We start from the raw sequence: 15,480 nt of genomic DNA on the forward strand, positions 1-15,480 counted from the left end.
GTTTTAAAATAAAAATTCTGCAAAAGGCAGAATTATGAAATCTTATTCACTAAAGTTAGGACTCAATTCAGTTTTAAAATTGTAATCAATTGCTTCAAGGAAGTCAAGTTTTTAAGGTAACCCATAAATCCTGAAAATTTTAGTCACACCAGGATTTACTTCAAAGAAAGTAAAATAAGTCTAAAATTCAGTCATCTGTGTTTTCAAGTTCTTCAAATTTTCCATGTGAGATTGTTTCTTGGAAAAATTCAGAAGAACCTGGACTTTCTTTTCCATTGCTGTTTACCCTTCGCCTTTTGGCAGGTCTCTCACTTTTTTCATCAATATGGGCAAGTTTTGGGTCAGTGGTAAGGTTATCTGTTTCATAACCATTACTATCCATATCTGCGTGAAGTGGTTTCTTAATTCCACCTGTTGGTCCATTAACGTGTAACCCTTCAACTTTTACTTCTTCTTTGTTTAATATTTCACCTGGTCCATTAGATGACACCCCTAAGTTGGAAGAAATATAAACTGCTAATATTAAACTGCTATAAGACAGCTACTGTTATAAGACAGCTTTTCATCAAGGAAGCAAATTATCAAATCTGTGTGTATGGTCTGAAATCTGGCTTTATTTAGTGTGGAGCTGTGTGACCTTAGGCAAATTATTTATATTATCTGTACCTCAGTCTCATCACATATACAGTGAGGATAATTTACCTTACAGGGTTATTGTGAAGATTAATTAAGTTAATAAATGTAAAGAATTAAGAATCTGGTGTATATTAAGAGCATCTTGATATTATATGACAAAATAAGCAATGGATCCAGCAGTCAAAATAAGTTAAATTTAAGCAAAGACATACATAAATTATTTAGCATTAGCAAATGGCTGTAACTTTCTAAAACTATGTAAGAAATTATATTCCTGCCTTAAAAGCTTGAGCTTTATACTGCCATATAAAATCGAGATGACGCCCTGGCCGGTTTGGCTCAGCGGTTAGAGCGTCGGCCTGCGGTCCGGAGAGACCCGGGTTCGGTTCCCGCTAAGGGCACGTACCTCGGTTGCAGTTTGTCCCCGGCCCTGGTTGGTTGTGCGGGTGGCAGCCACTCGATGTGTCCCTTCACGTCGATGTTTCTCTCTCTCTCCCTTCCTCTCTCTCTCCCTCCCACTCTATCTGTACAAAAAAATGGAAAATATCCTCGGGTGAGGATAAAAAAAAAAACAACTAAAATCGAGATGACGTGACTTTTTTATTCTTAATGTAAATCTAAGGCTATTACTATACTTGAAGGGTAAAGATTATATATTTATCTAATTTAAATAATGTCATGTTAAAAATTAATGCCTGTACTAAGTAAACACTTGAAAATGCTAATAGTAAACACAAATTCCTCCATAACAGGTAAGAAAAGAACATAATTATTCTAATAAAAGCAAGTAATAAAAAGGTCATGTTCACTCTGGCCAGTTTGACTCAGCGGTTAGAGCATCAGCCTGTAGTCCAGAGAGACCCGGGTTCAGTTCCCGCTAAGGGCGTGTACCTTGGTTGCAGTTTGTCTCCGGCCCTGGTTGGTCGTGTGGGTGGCAGCCACTCGATGTGTCCCTTTCACGTCGATGTTTCTCTCTCTCTCTCTGTATCCCTCCCACTCTATCTGAACAAAAAATGGAAAAATGTCCTCGAGTGAGGATAATAAAAAAAAAAAAAGGTCATGTCCAAGTTAACTACAAAATGAAACCGAAATTTTGGGGATACTTAATGTAAAAATATAGGATGTACCACTACAGATAATTAAAAATTAATTAAAATATTCAGTATAAAGGATGAACTTCAAATATTACATTTTAGTCAAAGCAAATATTCTATTTTCTCCCAAAAGTACACTCAAATCATGAATGCACCTGGGGATTATACATGATACTGAAGGAATGGTTTTGCTGTAGTAAGCCCAAAGAGTTGGTGACACACTGTGATTAGGTCAAATAACAAAGATTTCAAGATGCTGACAAAGTCCCTTACAAAAGAAATAAAATTGAGTTGGAAGTTCCTTCCATTCCTTGAGAAACTTGATTTTTCAGTACCTGATGTGAATGGCTTCTGAGCTACTGAGTAATTTATAGGTGACTTATGAAACATTCTCAGGCTAACTGCATGTTCTCATCAAATGGTCAAAAAAGAACAAGAAATGGAAATTATTTATTTGGTATTATGAGCAAACAGGAAAAGACAAAAGTAGTACTGAGTTTCTACCCATAGCCCCAAGGTCAGAGTTTCAGCTTTTTATTGTACTTTAGGATGAATGTGCATTAGATGTCATGTCAGTGAAACTTTTTGTACCAGGAAATGGCTGTTGGGCCCTAATTTTTGTCTGTTTGGCTTGTTCTTAGAAGGAAAGTAGTGAGAAAAGAGAGGGGTCATCAAATGAACAAAGTACAGTGTATTCACTACAGTTGTGCCAATGTGGGACCAAAGGTCAGAACAAGGGTCAAATTTTTCTCAGCATTTCTCTTCTAGCATCTGTCATGAGGTTAGCTCTCCACTGGCCCTCACTTACGCTATTACATCAGAATGTGGGTGGGCAGAACTTATCTCTAATTTACCAGTTTATTTCTAAAGAGGAGTGAAGGACTTAATATTCTGCCTGGCAACTGTCTTACTTAGGAAGTATATTTTCATTAAATAAGAAGTCAAAACAATTCTCTGACTAGGTATTACTGATAAACACAAGCATCTATGGTCCACTGTATATTCCAAACAAGAACACTATCTGAACCTCAATCATATTGGTATGCCTTTTGCTGCTTTTTCCATGGAGATAAAAACAGAAAAGCTTCGCCCAGTTGGTGCGGCTCAATGACTGAATGTGGACTCATGCACAAAGAGGTCGCCGATTCAATTCTCAGTCAGGGCACGTGCACAGGTTGCACGCTCAATTCCCAGTAGGGGGCGTGTGGGAGGCAGCGGACTGATGTTTCTCTCTCGTCGATGTTTCTATCTCTTCTCTCCCTCTCCCTTCCTCTCTCCCTAAAAATCAATAAAAACATATTAAAAAAATAGAAATGTTTCTGTAGAATAAATGTTTCTGATGCCCGCTGTATCTTTTCTTATCCTTCAAGGTTATTATGCCATGGAAGAGAAAAATATTCAAAATGGTGCCTTTGTTACCTACCTCCTTTTATCTGTGTGCATTAAAGGCTCTCAAAGTATTTAAAAAATATCAGCATATTTCTGATGTGAAATAACTGGAGTTTTGGTCTAAGAGTTAACAAGAACACTTGGGCATTTTAACTGGATAAGAAAATAGATGTTACTCAAAAAGAATGTCTTTAAAGAAATGATCCCTGTTGATAGTGTAGGTTAGTAATATCAATGGGAAGTCTTTCTAATTAATTTGTATTCTGTGTGTATCAGTATGTATGTTTCATCTGGTATTTACAATCATTACATTTAACTTCTGCTTTGAAGTTTAATAGAAAACAACACTGAATACTCCAGGTTACAGAAAGAAACAGTAGTGCTTCTTTGGTTGCTTACCATTTTGATTACTATTGCTTATAGTGCCATCTTCTTTCTCAGACTGGCTGTTACTACTATTTGAGGCAGTTGGGGGAGGGGATGGTGCTCGACTAGAAGCAGCACTTTCACTTTCATCTAGAAGTCGATCCATGTAATCCCTTAAAATTAAAATAATAAAGTAATTAACTTCTTATATTAAAAAAGCTAAAAATTAAAATGAAGTTAAATTGAGAAGGCTTTATTAACAAATACATCCTAATTTTCACTTACATTCATTCCAATGCCTCACCTATCACAACAGGATCTGAACGTTTAAATGGAAAGCTTCCTTTGGTTACATGTTTGTAGGAAAAGTTTGTAAGAATTTTTAAACTAGCTAATTTTAGAGACCTATATGCAGTTATAAAACTTTTTAAATTGTAAGCAAGTGCTCAGAGTGGCCCAACTAAAATCAGAGAATCTGCAGGTGAAGAGACAGGGATGATGTCAAACAGGAGTACACAATTTCTGAACAGACACAGATTGGAATTTTAAAGCTCCTAAAAAGTCTATTTGATGACTATGGCAACACGTGAAAGACAGAGTAGGTCCTAACAATGAACCACCTCCCTAAATCTTCCTGGATATCTTCTATATTACCTTTCTGCTAGATCTGAGCTATAAACTCACTACATTTCTGGGCTTATCTGCAGGCTTTATCTGCCAGTATCAATAAATGCTAGTTCATTTCTTCCCCAAGTCACTCCTGAATTTTATGGCATGAGAAGATGGTTGTGTAAGTGACATTGGTTTGGGGTTAAACTATCTGGGCTAAATACTTATCTCTCAGAGATATAGTATCTTTATCTATAAAATACATGTAATCATCCATGATCATATATTATCTGTCATATAGGAAGGATTGTTGTACAAGATATGTATAGGAGAGTGTTTTGTAAACTATAAAGTGCTATTAAGTCACAAGAATAAATGGGCTGTCACTTGTTTTGTGGACATTCTTTTACTGAAGACACAACACCCATTCGTTTACATAGTGTCTATGACTGCTTCTGCACAACAACAGAGCCGAGTAGTTGCTAAAAAACTTAAGGCCTGCAAATCCTAAAATATCTACTCTCTAGCTCATTTACAGAAAAAGTCTACCAATACCTTCACTGGAATAACTGTCTGAAGGGCAGGGACTTTAGTCTGTTTTGTTTACCACTGTAATTCTGGTTCCTAAATTGTGCATGGCACAGAGTAGAAGCTCAACAAAAACTTAAATACACATTTTAAAATTCCCGCAGTATAATAGAATATTAGGTCAAATGTTTTACAATTTTTTGAGCAAGATAAGGAATGTGGATAAGAAGAAAACAGTATAAGGGCTCAGAACTTTACTCAAGTTCGTGTTAAAAGTTCATAAAAAGACAATCTACTATAGCTATAATCTCAAACAACTATAGCTATAATCTCAAACTACATGATCACACTGTACCTTGGGTTATGGGATATAATAAAGGTAGGGATTTGGTACCTGACCTTAAGAAGCTTCCAACAATCTGAGGTACAAAATTAACAATCTAAGAAACATATATGATAAGCTAATCAATTTAACATTCTAGGTCTATTTTCCTCTCTATAAATGAAAGGAGTTAAATAAATTTGTGGTCTTTAAGACTTCTTTCACCTTATGCCCTTCATCTGAACTACAGAACAATTTCATTCATGTAATAAATCTGAAGCTCACAGAAACAGAAATGAGCATGATAAATGCCAATGGGAATTCAGAAGCTAAGGCTAATAGAAACAGATAATGAATGATGAGGAGCTGTGGGTAATAAATTTGGTGTGGAGGGAATGGATAATGGAGGATGCTAATGCTAACAGACAAGCAAAGGAAACTAGTGTTAACTGGATATCAAAGTTATTTTAAATTTCTGAATACATCAATGATATTGTGAAAGAATTATTATTGTTCCTTAATGATTAATGGCATCCAGAATGCTTAAAGGAAGAAGTGTCAGGCAGACCACCCAGGAGGGTGGAGCAGCATTCAGATAACCAAAGTTATGCCGAGTTAATTTTTACTTTAAAAAAGATAAATAAATTAAATGCAAGGCTGTTATAGCCAAACCTCCAATTTGTACATGGCTACCAATTTTTCCAAGTAGTGAAGAAAGAAATCTATATTAGAATCTTTCAAAGGCTATTTATAGGGAGAGAGCAGCAAATGTAGTTCATTCTGGTGAACAAATTCAAGACAACAATGTAACAGAAAAATGAACAAATAACTTTCAGAAAAATGTGCTCTAACTATGAATTTTGACTAAAAAGAAAGATGAAAAATTCATTCAAATTTCTGTCTAAAGGCATTAATATGATGTTTTGTGCAGTCACTTAAAATGCAACTATTAATAGAAAGCAAACTGGAAAAAATCAGTCTGGAAGCAAACTGGAAAAATATCTATGCTTACAGAAAACCACAATTTCTCCCCATCTAGAAAATAATGTACAGTCTGATCATGGCTTTTATAGAAGATGTAACAGCTAAAAACAGATGAATATGAGTAAAAAAATTATAATTCAGTTAAAAAAAAAAACTTTATGAAAGACCCAAAGGGGATATAACCAAAGCCTATAAAACCGTATCTTGACTAGGGGAGCAAAAATATTTGTTCACTTCATACCATTATACCAGGGGACCACTGTTAACTCAAAGCCTAAGAAAAGAGAAGTTATTGGATTACTTTTAACTGTGGCTACTCTGCCTACAGAATAATTAAAACGTAAGAGGAATTAAGGTGACAGATATAAATATCTTCAAAAAGTTTTCACAAGCACCCTGGCTGGTTTGGCTCAGCGGTTAGAACGTCGGCCTGCGGTCCAGAGAGACCAGGGTTCAGTTCCCGCTAAGGGTGCGTACCTCAGTTGGAGTTTGTCCCTGGCCCTGGTTGGGACCTTGCAGGAGGCAGCCACTGAATGTGTCCCTTTCACGTTGATGTTTCTTTCTCTCTTCCTCTCTCTCCCTCCTACTCTATCTGAACAAAAAAATGTCCTTGGCCCTGGCCGGTTTGGCTCAGCAGTTAGAGCGTCGGCCTGCGGTCCGGAGAGACCTGGGTTCGGTTCCCGCTAAGGGCACATACCTCGGTTGCAGTTTGTCCCCGGCCCTGGTCGGTCGTGCGGGTGGCAGCCACTCGATGTGTTCCTTTCACGTTGATGTTTCTCTCTCTCTCTCTGTTCCTCTCTCTCTCTCTGTTCCTCTCTCTCCCTCCCACTCTACCTGAACAAAAAATGGAAAAATGTCCTCGGGTGAGGATTAAAAAAAAAAAATGTCCTTGGGTGAGGATAAAATAAATAAATAAAAAATAAAATGTTTTTATTTAAAAAAAAAAAGTTTTCACAAGCTATGGAGAGATTATTAAGAGTCTAAAACGTTTGGCAGCACATCCCTACCTAACCTATAGAGCTTGACACCACAGAGGGCCAGCTAAGCCAGCCCACAACACCTCCCTTGGTGATGTTTTCTGAAAGAGAAAACTGGATAAACCATGTCTGACCCAGCATGACAATTCCTATGTTTTTACTGATGACAACAGACTGCCTGTAGTTTGTGTGTGAATATTATTTCTGAAATGGGTGGAAAAAAATGAAAGATATTACTACTGCTTTTCCCTACAGAATAGCTGTGACCATTTTAAGATACATTGTGAAAACTAGATAGCTCTATATCTAGTTCTACAGCATGCCTCAACACTACCAATACATTATATAATCTAGAAAAAAATTTTAAATGTATAACATTAAACAATTAGACAAAATTTGGAATCCTGTCATTATGAAATTCTACTTTAGATATCAGGAGCTTTAAATAAAGGGGCAGAGGCACAGAGACCAATGCACCCATGATTTTCAGGGGCAATATAATCATTTATTCCCTTTTAGATAAATTTCCTTTTGACTTTAGAGTGTTTGATCCTCTAGCAAAGTGACCAGCAGAGATACCTGTAAATGAACATGACCAAGAAACAGTCCAGCCTACGAGTTTCTAAAGCACAATCAAATATGCATACAAGCACATCTTTTGAAGACAGATGTTGGATGGCCTGACCAAATGAAGTCAAATTTAACATTTTTATTCCATACACATTAGGGAATAATCAGGAATGGTATGGTAACATTAAGTCCACTGTGACAATTGACCAACATTTTAGAGCAACTCATGTAAGAAAACAGGCTCAATACTCCATGTCAGCAATTTCCAACCTGTGTAATGCAAGATTTTAAAACATGCAATACCTATTTGTCAGGGGCACTGACCTATTTTCCCTTAGATTGTCAAATAAAAAAAAAAAAAGAGAACAGCCAACACAACAACAGCCATCTAGTATGAATGTATCCAAGGTACACCTAATTTTTTTTCAGACTGGCAAAAAATACATTTTTTGGAATGGCAGAATGTAATTAGTTTACATGTGCCATGAGATGAAAAAGATTGAAAATCACTCCTCTATGTACTTAAGTAACAAATTACTAGTGGCAGGGGGGCAGTGTTTCATTCTAAAACTAGAATGACTGAGTAGGTTAAGAGAATTTGGTGGGGTGGGGACTGGATTAGACATACAGGCATTTTGCATAAAGAGTGGATATAATAACCCCTACTCCCTGTATCATTGAGAGTGAGCTAAAATCACATCACTAATTATTAAATTATTCCCGTTACAGGTAAGGTGTCAGAAAATCTAGGAAAATGTGCACACATTCTTTCCTCTATAAAAAACACTCTAACAGCCCGGCCGGTGTGGCTCAGTGGTTGAGCATCAACCAATGCACCAAGAGGTCACCAGTTTGATTACCAGTCGGGGCACATGCCCAGGTTGTGGGCCAGATCCCCAGTGGGGGCGCGCATGCAGGAGACAGTCAATCGATGTTCTCGTTCATTGATATTTCGCTCTCTCTCTCTCGCTCTCTCTCTCTAAAAGTCAATAAAGAAAAAAAAAATGTGATTCTATTTACATGACATTAAAAAAACAAAAATACTGTAACAAAAAAGAAAATGCAATTTGACTTGTTTTATTATATATCCCTATGTCTTTTCCCTTTTATATCACTGATACTCAAATCTTATTTTGGTTTCCTGGATCAAAAGTAGATTAGACAAAGAAAAAAATATTAATTTCACTTCCTCTTTAAAGTACCTCTATTAGGCATATGATCCTGTTAGTTTGAGAAAACAGTCTCTTTTTTCTATTCTCACAGTGTTATTAGATTATAGCTATACATGCTTATACTGAATGGAACAGAATTTAACAAACACATGCTTTCATAGCTGTTCTGAGATCCATTTCCTCTCAGGAATCCTACTGAAAACATATACTCTAACATTTGCTTTGATAAATCTATTGCCTCAAATAATATAAACTGTAGTTTACAATGTTTGATAAGACACTGAAAAGACCAAATGTCCGATAGTCAGGTCAATAATGGATAAATTTAAACTAAACTCTTACTAAAAATTGTAATTTTCTAAAAAAAAAAAAAAGCTTAGTAAAGTCCTGGCTGGGTAGCTCAGTTGGTTAGAGTGATGTCCTGACATGCCAAGGTTACGAATTTGATCCCCAGTCAGGGCACATATAAGAATCAATCAATGAATGCATAAATAAGTGGAACAGCAAATCGATGTTTCATTCTCTAAAGCAAAAAACAAACAAAAAAACCCCTAAACAAACAGAAAAGCTTAGTGAAAACACGTAACACGGAAGAAAGTACAAACTCACGTTACACCAGGATGAAGATTGTATTTCTTTTTTCCAAATCGCGTTTGCTGAGCAAAGAAATCATAACGTTCAGATTTTTTCCACATATAATAGAATGCTACACATTCACCAACTGACCTCGTTCGAACCTATAAAAAAACAAACAGTTGTTTTTAAGAGTCATTTCCTTCTTAAAGGAGTTACTTCATAAAACATATCTGAAGTTTGAAAACAAATTTAGCTGGTCCTTAGGTAATATTTAATACTAGGTATAAAATACAACACTGTTAAAAACTCTTCTTTCTAGACTCTCATTAAGAGAAATAATACACTGGCAACAGGTCTTCAGATATTTGACATTATGCTTTTATTTTATTTTATTTTTATTTATTTATTTATTTTTTTTATCCTCACCCGAGGACATTTTTCCATTTTTTGTTCAGGTAGAGTGGGAGGGAGAGAGAGGAACAGAGATAGAGAGAGAGAAACATCGATGTGAAAGGAACACATCGAGTGGCTGCCACCCGCACGACTGAGCAGCCGGGGACAAACTGCAACCGAGGTACGTGCCCTTAGCGGGAACTGAACCCGGGTCTCTCAGGACCGCAGGCCGACGCTCTAACCGCTAAGCCAAACCGGCCAGGGCTAACATTATGCTTTTAAAAGGCTATCATCTTAATTTACTATAAAAATAAGTACTTCTCGTCAGGCAGTAGATTGAGTATCCTTCCATGGACTGAGAGGTCTCAGTCCAATTCCCAGTAGTCAGAGCATGTGCCCGTGTTTTGGGCTCGATCCCCAGTAGGCAGCATGCAGGAGGCAGCCAATTGATGTTTCTCTCTCCCTCTCCCTTTCTCTCTAAAATTAATAAAAACACTTTTTTAAAAAAAAGTACTTCTCTACTAAAAGTTTGAGTTAAAATTAATGTTATAAACAGTTTGCAAACACTTTCCCAGTAGTGATCCAGACTCAAACTATTTTACTTCCTAGAAAGACAGAAAATCTGCAGTGAGTTAAAAGCCATTATAATAATGCTAATCTAATGCTTTGCTTACTAAGTTACTTCAGTGATTACTGTGCTGTACCGATTTGTGTAACTAAATGGGTTCACCTTACATAATGTTCAACACTATGAGATTGGTAAATGATTCTGAGAAAATTCTGTTTTGCTACTTGGCTTGGAGAGCTGGAAGGGTTGATGTGTATAATAAAACACTGCGAATTTAAAATGAAAAAAAAAAAAAGATATCTGCATAAATGTTTGGGATGCAAAACAATATTACTTTAACCCATAAATTTCTATCTTGAAGTAGGTATCTTGTGGGATGGACTGTACCTGAAATCAATTTGATGACAAACTTATTTCATTACCTGACACATATTTTTCTTTTTTCCCCTTTGCTTGCACTTTACAACTCTGGCCTATGTTGCTCTAAAGCTGAAAGCTATTGGGACTCAAAACCAAACAAACAAAAATCACCTTTCGTGCTCCTTTTTGCCTCCTTTAGAATCTTATTTCTAGATAGATACAAGCCAAGTCAATTGTACTTTTCTAAAAGTAAAAATTGAAAAGACATCTGGGGGTGTGCAAATTTAATATTATGAAAAACCTCAATAAAAGCAGCCTGCATAACAGAACTTATAATTAAGATCCAAACTTCAATTCCAGGTGTAAAAACAAAGTGTTAATGTTTTCACTTGACCATTCTTCTCCCTCTTAAAGAATACTATCTTCCCTTTGTTCACTAGAATATCTAATATATTAGGTACATAGGTCAGCTGATTTTTGTAACAGTGAAATATCACCGTCCCAAATGTTCATAAATAAATCAAGGCTTGTATTCAGTATTATGTCAAAACTATTTTGGCTAGTAGCTTCAAATCACCTAGTAAGTTCTTAATCCTTCAAAAAAAAAAGGGGGGGGGGATTTCTGGGGGTGTGTTGCTGCTTCTAGTTATATCAGATTATTATTCCAGGGGTCTCCTCCATAAGTAATCCAGTATGGTTTGATCAAAAGTGTTTACATTCAAGAAGAGCCCTGGCCGGTTTGGCTCAGCAGTTAGAGCGTTGGCCTGCGGTCCCGAGAGATCCGGGTTTGGTTCCCACTAAGGGCACGTACCTCAGTTGCAGTTTGTCCCTGGCCCTGGTTGGGTTGTGCGGGTGGCAACTACTCGATGTGTCCCTTTGACGTCTATGTTTCTCTCTCTCTCTCTCCCCCTCCCACTCTGAACAAAATATCAAAAAATGTCCTCGAGTGAGGATAAAAAAAAAAAATTCAAGCAGAAATGCTAGGAAACTGTTACCTAAAATGTCCCTTCAACCATGAAACTGTATGTTTTTTTACATTCAGAAACATACATGACTAGTCATTAGCCAAATGCATTCCTTTCATAGCATTACTCACTGTATTAGAGGTTACTGATTTGGATACAACATTAAGGAGTATAAATAAATTTTTTAAAAACAATGCTAAGACTAAAAATTTTTCTGTTAGTTATGTCTGATGTCATATATCAAAATGCAACAAGACAATCAAAAGAAAAATAAACTCAAAAGATTTATAAGCAACTATTTTATTTATGAAACATAAAATAACCATTAAATATGTGTTGAAACAAATCAACCGAACACCATCCAATCACATCCAGAGGAATATAAAAGGAGAATGTAGTGACAGATTATATTTAGAGTCTCAGACATAAGCCCAGATAAACTTTTAACATCATCCTAGATAAGCCATCACACAAGACTTAGCTGCTATATTCAAGGAAACATGTAAAGCCAAGCTCTCTGTCACTTAGTATTTGCTAAGAATGTAATATTTATAAGCCTGGAAATTACTTAATTTCCCACATTTAAATTCTCAGATTTTAATTTTGCCAGTCTTAACTCCCCAGAGGAACAGAACATTTTCCAAATTTATATAATTGTGTAGTTACTATTAAAAATCTTACCTGATTTCAGCTGCAAGAGAATTAAGCCTAAATCTGCAAGAAATTATGAAGTTCTTTTGTGTATACATTGTATAACTGATATTATAATATGGAATGAAGAGCATGTTAAATAAAATTGTCAAATTATAAAAATATATAATACAAAGGCTGAGTTGTTGAGATATTCTTCTGGATAGTTAAATCCTAATTAAAACCAAATTAAATACTAAACATCTGATTTTAGACCAGTCAGGACTTAAGCAAATGTAAAAAATATTTTAATTATAAATAATTCCATGTTAAAAATGCTTTAAAGTTTCAAAATTATTTTGAAGACCCTCCTTTAAAAAAAAAAATTTCACAAGTTGTGGAAAATAGCTTTAAATAATTACATTGTACATACACATCCCACCCAGAAGTTGATGAACATATTTGCAAATGAGTCCAATATAAAGGCTGCCAATGTCATGCACTGAAAACAGTCACCTGGCAAATATACTAATATATTAAAATTTCATTAAGAACATTAGAAAATAATAAAGATATAAGATGAACTGGACTAAATTTCTTTTTGTAAAAGAGAGAACATATACCATCACTTACTTTATTAGCCTGAATCAAATGAAAATCCTTTCCATAGGCCTTCAGCCCTTGTTCAAAATTTCTACACTCTTCTTCTGTCCAAACAGATAATTCCTCTGACAAAAAGGAGGGAAAAACGGTTAAGCAATATTTCCCTCAATCTTGTATATAACAAGCAAAACTGCAAATAAAAACAAAACTTTCTGGTCACAATAAAGAATTTTATCCCTAAGTTCTATGTACTGATGGCTACAAACAATAAAGTGACAAAAACTCCCTATTAATAAAATTTTGGATGATACCCTCTCTCCAACCTCAACTTGGGCCACTTTCTCCTTTATTCTTTATGATCCAACTATACTAGCCACCTTTCAATTCTTTAAATTTATGTTCTTTCTTTAGACTCTGTGCACGCTGTTCCTTTTGCCTAGAACTATTTCCTGCCTCCTACATCCCAGCAAAAATATCACTTTGTTCTAGAAGCTTTCCCTAGCAGCTTCACCCTTTCCCTGGGACTTAAAAATAAGTCTGAAATGCACCCTCTAATTCTCCTTTAAAAATTCATTACTATTTTTCAGCTTCCCTACCTAGTCTCTAAGCAATATGAGGGCAGGGACTTTGTTTATAGTTATATCCTTAGAACAATTTTTATTGAATGAATGAATCTTTCATTTGTTATGTAATAATATATAAATAGTATTCTTAGTGAAACAGGGTGGTAGCCAGTTGAGAGTAAAAAATATCCCAAAACCCAGATTTTAGTTATGACTATTTATGAATAATGTTTGCCTTGGCTAAGTTACTTCAGTTCAGAGACCTCATTCTTATCCGTTTTAAAGTGAAGGTAATATCTGTTACTTTACTAAGCTCATAGGTCTATCGCCAAGATAAAATAAAATGTTTATAAAAATATGTTGAAATTCAAAGGCATTCTATATTTTCTCTAAAGAAAGGAGAGCTTTAAATCCCATTTCCCATAATACCTTGTTTTAAGGATGTACAAAAGTAGGTTTACAGTTGTGAGTACAAAACACAGTTTATTCCTGTATTATTACAACATAATCATAACCTGCATGCCTTTTCCCATATGAACTAGAAATGTACTTTTGCCCACCCCCATAAAATACTTGTGTTATACACAAGTTATTTGCTATTCAACAAATTATTTACTAAATTCAGAAAGATCAATAGTATTAAATATAAAACACAGCTAGGTAGACTGTAGACTGAAGAGCTTAAGTTTTAAATTTCTACTACATCATAAAAACAAATAAAATTGAATATTTATGCTTACCTCTAGCGGCTTTTACATTAAATCTTAATCTTCTCAATGCTTCTTCTGTGTCAAAACTGCATTTAACCAATTCATATAATGCCTAGAAAAATAAAGAGCTTCAATATGTGACCCAGACTATAAAGAGTGCAAAGATACAATTTCTTAAGAATAAAGACTTTTCCAGAATCCAGGGTTTTCATCCCTTCTGGAAGACAAATAATTTTAATGAATTCAACATATGGAATATTACAGAGAAACAAACATAAATTCAATCCTGATAATTAACTGCCTCTAAGTATTTAGAAAATAAACACTCTAACTTGGCTGCCACAGTATCACAGGAATTTAGAAATGAACAATTATTTTATAAAGATCACAAATTCCTTCTTTTTGGCCTTTTGGGCTTCCTATTCTAAGACAACTTTAAACAAATCAGAAAAGAAAAACATTAATTTAAAAAGGTAAAAAAAAAAAATAATAATGCTTTCATTACTTGCAGTAGGCACTAATCTATCATGTGCATAATATTATATCAGTTGTGTACAGTATTCCTCACTTGATGAGATCCAGATTCTCAGGGATATCCAAAGGAACTTTTCTCAAAATGCCTAATGAAAAATACATACAGCGCCCTAGCCGGTTTGGCTCAGCGGTTGGAGCGTCGGCCTGCAGTACAGAGAGACTCGGGTTCAGTTCCCGCTAAGGGCATGTACCTCGGTTGCAGTTTGTCCCCGGCTCTGGTTGGTCGTGCGGGTGGCAGCCACTCGATGTGTCCCTTCACATCGATGTTTCTCTCTCTCTCTCTCTTCCTCTCTCTCCCTCCCACTCTATCTGAACAAAAAATGGAAAAATGTCCTCGGGTGAGGATAAAAAAAAAGAAAAATACATACAGGTAAACTGAGATATCAAGATTTTTGTTGGAGCTGAAATCATACCCATGAAGTGAGTGTGTTAACACTAGGATCTCATTTTGACTATAACCTAAGATTCCGTTAACATTATAGAAATTTTGGTGGATAGAATAACAACACTGAATGTGACAGCATTTATATTTTAAAATGTATACGATTAATTTATTTGGGGGAAATTATAAGTTATTTCTTACTCATGTACCTGTTCATTATCTTTTATGTGAGATCCTTCAGGAATTGCTTCTACACCTTTCTCATCACCTGTTCTTCTAGATGCATCCTTAAGAAATACAATCACTTTATCTTCTGGTAAGTACTCAGGGTCCCACAGGAGCTGATCATCATTTTCATATACTAAAATAGTAAAACACAGTATTTTTTAAAATGCTAAATATTGAGAGTGTGTGTTAAAACATATCATTGAACAAATAACTCATACTTAGAGCTAAAATGATAAAAATGAAAAGGTAAACTGCGGTCCTACTACTTGCCTGACCTTGCTCTTTGGCAATATACATAGCCTAAGTGAGTACGCAATCTAA

General features: G+C 35.4%; 1 protein-coding gene across 8 annotated transcripts in view; it reads right to left on the reverse strand.

Moving 5' to 3' along the window:
- Positions 1 to 76: 76 nt before the first annotated feature.
- MIER1 (MIER1 transcriptional regulator) overlaps positions 77 to 15,480 on the reverse strand; it is a 59,186-nt gene continuing 43,782 nt past the window's right edge. For 4 of the 8 annotated variants that reach the window (XM_036257340.1, XM_036257338.1, XM_036257339.1 and 1 more), the window contains exons 10-15: positions 15,141 to 15,292; positions 14,046 to 14,127; positions 12,773 to 12,867; positions 9,257 to 9,384; positions 3,519 to 3,658; positions 90 to 492 (exon numbers count right to left, since the gene is read on the reverse strand). In XM_036257340.1, the coding sequence (XP_036113233.1) occupies positions 188 to 492; positions 3,519 to 3,658; positions 9,257 to 9,384; positions 12,773 to 12,867; positions 14,046 to 14,127; positions 15,141 to 15,292 (902 nt within the window). In that variant the 3' untranslated portion in view covers positions 90 to 187. Of the gene's footprint in view, positions 493 to 3,518; positions 3,659 to 9,256; positions 9,385 to 12,772; positions 12,868 to 14,045; positions 14,128 to 15,140; positions 15,293 to 15,480 lie in introns of all 8 variants that reach the window. The other 4 variants (XM_036257341.1, XM_036257336.1, XM_036257342.1 and 1 more) reach the window with 3 other exon arrangements.

Source organism: Molossus molossus, unplaced genomic scaffold (assembly GCF_014108415.1).
Source record: "Molossus molossus isolate mMolMol1 unplaced genomic scaffold, mMolMol1.p scaffold_m16_p_12, whole genome shotgun sequence".
NCBI classification, from domain to species: Eukaryota; Metazoa; Chordata; class Mammalia; order Chiroptera; family Molossidae; genus Molossus; species Molossus molossus.